Consider the following 7,244-nt stretch of genomic DNA (forward strand, 5'->3'; position numbering starts at 1 on the left):
GATGCATCTCCTCAGCCCAGCAGTTAAAATTGCTAAGAAAAAATAAGGCCATTTCATATGTATCTGTTATTTCAGGCTATTTAATAAATGTTTTTATGTTTGATACTGAGGTTTAACATTTAGACAAACAGACATACATAATCTATTGGATAGTTTATGGAAAGCACATTACTGAAAATTTAATGTATGATTAAATATTTCTATATGGAAGGTCTTTTCTGACTTGGAATCCACATTAAGACAATTATTTTTGCAAATTTATTTTTCTGTATAAAGGATTTTATGAACAATAAAACTATTCTAGAATAAGAGTAAATTATACCAATAATAGGACAACTGCTTATCAGGACAGCTGCAAAGTTCATCACAATATCATTAAAACAGGCACCATGGCAGGCAAAAGTTACCAGTACACATGCAAGACATATTTTATATTATCATACTAGTATTCTGTACCAAGAAGCAGAATGGGATTATGAACAAGAAATTGAATATAGAAATAATGTCATAATCAGGATTATGAAATTACACAAATACATATTATTACAACATTGTAGTCTAGACTATAAGAATAGTTAAGACAACAATATAAAGAGGTAAACAGAAAACTAGTAAAAACAAGTTATAGAACATCTTCTATATTAAGATTACATCATGGACTTCATTAAGTGTAGTTTGTTCCATAGTACTAGCACATCATGGTTATGTAAAATAAATGAGAATCTACAAATTGCTTCTGACATGATATTGGGAAGAATACTGAAAAATTGGAAAATGTTGTGTATAAGAGAAGAAAAAACCCACTAATGATGTTACAGAAAATCAGTAAAGCAGTTCAAAGAGATCAAATGAAGTAAGTGGAAAGATAAAATTCTCTTTTTTATTCAGTTAAAGAGTTACAATGCTGGTTTTGCTACCCAGACCATAGGCACTTCTTGATAAATGTCTCTCTCATGGCTTCCTTCCAAAGAGCCTTCTCAGAGCTCCCATTAAGTCCTTATTCCTTAGACTGTAGATGAATGGGTTCAACATGGGGGTGACCACACTGTACATAACTGATGCTCGTGCAGTTGAGTGTGAGTTTTGGGTAAAAGAAGAACTAAGGTACACACCCAAGAGTGTAGAATAGAATAATGAAACGACAGAGAGGTGGGATGCACAGGTGGAGAATGCTTTGTACTTCCCCTGTGATGATGAGATTGCACGTATGGAGGAAACTATCTTAGAATAAGAGTAAAGGATGCCAGCAAGAGGACCACCACCCAGTAGTACAGCTGCAAAGTACATCACCATGTCATTAGGAAATGTGTCATTACAGGCAAGTAGTACCAGTTGATTAAGCTCACAAACAAAATGGGGAATTTTCAAGTCTGTACAGAAGGACAACCGCAGTGCCATTGAACTTTGCAGCAAGGAATTCAATGCTGTTGTGATCCAGGATCCCAAAACTAATAATCCACAGAGGCGACGGTTCATGATGACCGTATAGTGCAGAGGGTGACAGATTGCCACATATCGGTCATAAGCCATCACAGCTAGAAGAAAGTTGTCCAAAACTCCAAAGAGTATAAAAAAGTATACTTGGGAAATGCAGCCTTCATATGTTATCACCTTATTCTTCGTCTGTATATTCACTAGCATCTTCGGTATGCTAACAGAAGTAAAGCAGATGTCAGCAAAAGACAGGTTGGAAAGGAAGAAGTACATGGGTGTGTGGAGATGGGAATCTATGATGGTGGCAATGATAATGAGCAGGTTCCCAAGCAGAGTGACCAGGTACATGAACAAAAATAGTCCCAAAAGGAAGGGTTGCCATAGAGGATCCTCTGAAATTCCCAGGAGAATAAATTTTGAAGTTTGTGTGTCATTTTTCAACTCCATATAGCTAATATAACAAAAAGAAGAAAGCAACCTGATATAATTCCATTATTAAGTAAAACATTATGCAACATTAACCTGACAGAAAAACTGTAGTTTATACTATACTGTTAGGATAGTAACTCCTGTTTAGTATTTAAGTATTTAGGGTGTTCCCTGGTATGACTTATTTAGAACTACCATCTCACTCTAAGCCTTTACCTCAGAAGACTTGTATTATATATGTCTTTAGTGGATTCTTTGTTATAATTGAAAAATACAATTTAATGTTAGTCAAGCTCCATATATACTACTAAAATTTTATATTTTACTATGATCACTTCTATCCAGTGATTAAATAAACATAATACATTAGTTCCACAAGCAATGATAGATACATATTAAAAAAAACAAGTCTCCAGGGGGTAATACTGTCTAACTAGCTCAAGTGGTTCCTGAGAGACTGAAAGGAAGAAAACCTTCCTTGATTTGAGCTGCATTTTAAACCCTGTCCCATCCCTTGAGGAGTCATAAAACAATAAAACATAAAAACAAACTTCTCAAAAGATAAAATATCTTATTAATTTGGTGCTCACATACTTACAGGTTGAGCTTCCATTTGGTGAAAAAAATGCAGAGGAAAAAGAACACATCATGTGAATGAAATATAAGATTTTTTTCTTGCACCATTCAAGATTATTTTGAATTTTAACTTATACATAATAATTCAATATATCAAATTATACAATACAATGCTGTGATACATGTATACATGACATAATAACCTAATCTACCACCGGGAATTTCTGTAGTTCCAGTCTTCAAGATATTCTCATCTAGATACTTTGAAGTTTATGATCCATTAGCTAGAGTCACCCCTGTGTACAAAATAGGGCACAGTCTTCTCATGTCTTGCTGTGACTTCCTGCCATACTACTCAAGCTTCCTAGCCCTCAACTCCCACTCCTCAACTTCTGAAAACTAGTGGTCTACTCAACTTCTGTAGTGAAAATGTGTTAGGTTCCACAGTGAAACATTAGTATGCATAATTCTATGGAGTACACTAAATGTAGAAAGACAACAGCAGGTTAGACCCCCATTTCCCCATAGAGACATTTTCTGTCTTACTCTGGGCTTTCAAATTTTATCTATTTGGATAAACAATATAGAGGCACTATGATTGTGCTTGGGATCATCAAAGTCTCAAAGTCTCTCCACATTGTCTTCTAGAAGATTCTGTGTACCCACCAGGACAAAGCACTGAATGTGCCTGATCCCTAAGGGCATTGCATCATATGCACATTTACAACAGCATACTTCATACTGAAATTGTAATTAAAGATCCAAGTGAGAAGTATTCTGTTTTGTTTTCACTTCTATTTTCACAGTTAAAAATGTGTTTATATTATATGGAATAAGGTTTTTAAAAGGAGATATTATGTAATAAATATAATTGTAGATGAATGTTAGATTTAACTAATTTATTTTAAAATATTTGCATTAAACAAACTTAAGAAGAATAGTAACATTAATTGAAAGAGCATATATAGTCCCCATAGTCTCTCTAATGTTTTCAAGAGGAATTGATAACTGAACTCGAAGTGACCTATAAATAAATAAATATCGTGTTTCTTAAGCATTGTGGTACGTAGTACATGCTCGGTAACTATTTATTAAATTAATTGTGAATCAAGTCTCAGTACATTTAAATAAATACTTGAATATATGACTCTCAATCTAGAGTAAGGTAATATCAGTTCTCTGGCTGACATATTACAAGTGGAAGTAAAAACTCTTTGGAAAAAACTATACATTTTGAAAGACATCTACAAGTAGATTTCACAAACAAAGTTATCTGCAATTGTACAAAAACTCAATAGTAAGAAAAGGAACATATTCACCAAAATAGAAAAAGCCTAAACTAAAATCTATGTAGACAGACTCATGGCATAGGTTAAGTATAAGCTAATCAAACTGTTGTTTCTTCTCAGACATAAGGATCATCTCACGTCACTGTGTGTGGAATACTCTATCAACAAATGCATTATTAAGACCCTTAACAATATCCATTCTCTTCAAATTACTGTATCAATGGATTAACCAGTTAAGTATGTAAGTTGCTGCTGACAACTGCAAGCTCCTGGCCAGGTGACCCTAAGGTAAGTGTTTCTGGTTTTGATCTCTCAGTCACTTTTCTGTCACACCTGCAGAACCCTCAGACTCACCTGGATAGGGCTTCTGGATGAAAAGACCCTTATTGGAAATCTAATCTTTCCCCTGGATGGTTGAAGATAAGGCCTGAAAATAGTTCGAAGACAGCAGGAAAAGGTCATGAATCAACTTCTAAGATATCTGAACACCCCAAAGAAAACAGAAATGTTCTGTCCACAGCAATATTGCATATGCAGAGACAAAGGCAGGGAGGTTTTTAAAGCTCTGTATATCTGCATATTATGTATATTTCCCTCTTGTCATCTCCAGACCTGATTACATAATTTTCCTATGGGACTTTGATCTTCATTGAAATAAGTGTTTCTTGTGGAGTCTCTGTTCCCAAGACATCTGATTAAATGTTAGGCAAACCAGATTCATTTATTCATCTCTATGTATTAATCTACCTTTCAAAAGTAAAATCTACTAAGATCATAAAATCACTCTGGCCTAATGCTTGCTTCATGTATTTTTTTTTTTTTTATGTTTTCTAAAGAATAAGTGATGCAATGAATAGGTCTCATGAGTCCTCTAAAGTCTTGACTTGGTTTGGTTATACAGTTTTTAGTATCTCCACAAATTTTATTATTCTTGCCTAAAAGAAGAGAGTGACCTGTGCTTTTTTTTCAAAATCATATCGCTATAATCCTTGGCTTCATTGCCCCTTTTAAGAACAGTTATACTATTATAATGTTATAGAAGAGGAAACACTCAACACTGTTCACTATAGTCACAAAGCTAAAACAAAGCAGGCAATGAGTTAGATATGTGGCATGGAAATTAATGGAATAGAAATTACTCTTTCAAATCAATAAAGAACGGATATGATAAAAAAACACAAGAAATTAATCACCCTTAAGTCACCACTACTGAAAATATTTAAAGAAACCATACATAACTATGAGAACTAATATTAGATTCATGGAACTAAATGAATTAATATTATATCAAAGGTCTATTGATTCTATTTATCATTTCAACGAACCAGATCTTAGATTTGTGGTTCTTTGTGTTATCTTTATTTCTATGTTTTAAAGTTTTCCTATTATTTTTGCTTTTTCTTCCTGTTTACTGGATTTGAATTTAGTTTGTTCTTGTTTTTCTCAAAGTCTTGAGCTGCATCATTAAAATATTTATTCATGCCCTTATTATTATTTTTTTAGTTTAGGTACATAGTACTCTATTTCCCCTTTAGGACTGATTTTTGTGGCAGAGGTTTTGTTATGCTGTTTGCATTCTAGTTTAGTTACAAGAATCTTTATATTTCTTTCTGGAGTTTTTCTTTGACTAAACCATTATGTTATTTAATCTCCTTGAGTTTGTTTAATTACTAGAGATTCTTTTGTTATTGATTTAAGTTTTATTGCATTATGATGAGAAAAGATACACAATTTCAATTTTTCTGAATTGTTGACGTTTAAAACCATATTTTAAATAAAATAGAATTACATTACATTCTTCTTCCCCTTTTGTCCCCCAACTCCTCCCAGGGACCCTCCCTTCAATATCTGCCATACCTTTCATTCTTGATTGAGAGCCTATTATTATTATTGTTATATATATTTTACATATGTACAATACATAAATGAAACTGTTGAAATTTTTGTTGTTGTTTCTGTGGTTTCAGAGCTGACCACGGTGAATTGAATAACCAATAGAGGACCTCATCCCTGGGAGAGGCTGATTTTTCCTCTCAGCAGTTATTAGTTATCTGTAGTTCTTTGTCTAAGGGTGAGACGCTATGTTTTCCCCCATCCCACATAAGCATGTCTGTGGGTCCCTTGTTCTGGAGGGCGTCCCATGACGATCTCCCAGCTGGGGACAGGGTGAGAGCAGGGAGGGTCTGCATCTACCTCTGCACTCCTCTCCACTGTCCGTCAGTCACTCCCAGGCGCTGAGCTGGCCCAGGCTGAGCCAACAAGAAGCCGGCTAGCTGGCAAGGAGGCAGCTTGGTGTCCCAGATACGTTCTGGGAGAGCAGAGCTCTCCCCTAGTGTTACAGCTCTTGAAACAGAAACTCTCAGGCACCAGGATGATTCTTGCACAGCTTTTACTTCTCTTGACTAGAGCTCTTATATACAGTTTCAGGGTAGGTTAGGGTCTGGCAGCAGATAGCACCTATTGGCTTGGTCTGAGAGCTTGGAGATCCCTCATCTGCATGTGGGAGAGCCTGAGGCACTGTTCCTCATGACCGATGGCCATAGACCTCTCTGTGAGAGAGGCTGTGGAGGGTTGAAGCTAAATGAAAAGAACAAGGGCCCAGGAGCAAAACCGAACACCTGCCGTCTAATAAGGGTGCGGGGTTCCAGGCCTATGTTCGACCAAGCACCCAGCTGCTTCTCACAGCCCACCGCCCCACACATGTCTATTGATATTGCCATTGTTTATACAGCCATTTCTAGAAAGACTATTTCACAGCAGACTTCCTGGTATTCTGTCTATTAGAATATTTCTACACCCTCTTCCATGATGTTCCCCAAGTCAGAGATGTAGGAGCTGTGATGTAGATGTATCCACTGGAGCTGGATTCTCTACAATCCATTGATCTTCATCTACATTGTGCCTACTTGTGTTTCTCTGTGATGGTTTTCATTTACTGTAAACATAGCTTCTTTGATGAGGAGTGATAGTTACATCTGTCTCTGGGTATAAGGATAGCATTTGGAATTGTGCTGGTCTAGTAAAGTGGCATAATAGATTCTCTAAGATCCATGACCTCACTAACTCGGAACCTGGCTGGGTTTCTAGTACCAGGCACAACTTGCTTCCTATTGAGTGGCCCTTATGTCAAAGTAGACAGTTATTTGCCACAAACATGTGAATGTCACCAATGTATTTTATAAATATCTAGCCATGCTGTTCATTGGTTTCATTGTCTGTCATTCATAGGTTTCATAGCTGGGTAGGTTGATCAATTGACTTACTGGCACAGACATGCACTTATCTCCACTTCCTTTCTATATAGTGTTGGAAGCCCTAGCCACAGAAATAAAGAAAAACAAAACAGAACAGAACAACAACAAAAAGCCAAAACCAACCAAACAAAAGGAACCCCCAAATTAAAAGAATACAAATAGAGTCAAATAAGAAGTAAAATTATCCCAATTTGCAGATGATATGATACTTTACAGAAGAGATCACAAAAATTCCACCAAAATAAATTAGAGAAAATCAACA

The 7,244-nt window shown here is 35.8% G+C and overlaps 1 protein-coding gene across 1 annotated transcript; it reads right to left on the minus strand.

Moving 5' to 3' along the window:
• Positions 1-244: 244 nt before the first annotated feature.
• On the minus strand, positions 245-4,253 carry LOC117717960 (olfactory receptor 7A40). The gene is made up of 2 exons (XM_034515464.2): positions 4,083-4,253; positions 245-1,885 (listed from the first exon to the last, which is right to left on the minus strand). The coding sequence occupies exon 2, from the start codon at positions 1,879-1,881 to the stop codon at positions 952-954; it is 930 nt and encodes a 309-aa protein (XP_034371355.1). The 5' UTR covers positions 1,882-1,885; positions 4,083-4,253; the 3' UTR covers positions 245-951.
• Between the last annotated feature and the right edge of the window lie 2,991 nt (positions 4,254-7,244).

Source organism: Arvicanthis niloticus, chromosome 12, assembly GCF_011762505.2.
Source record: "Arvicanthis niloticus isolate mArvNil1 chromosome 12, mArvNil1.pat.X, whole genome shotgun sequence".
Lineage (NCBI taxonomy): Eukaryota > Metazoa > Chordata > Mammalia > Rodentia > Muridae > Arvicanthis > Arvicanthis niloticus.

Excerpts from the sequence above, each read along its gene's own strand:
- LOC117717960 (XM_034515464.2), bottom strand. The coding sequence starts at position 1,881 with ATGGAGTTGAAAAATGACACACAAACTTCAAAATTTATTCTCCTGGGA.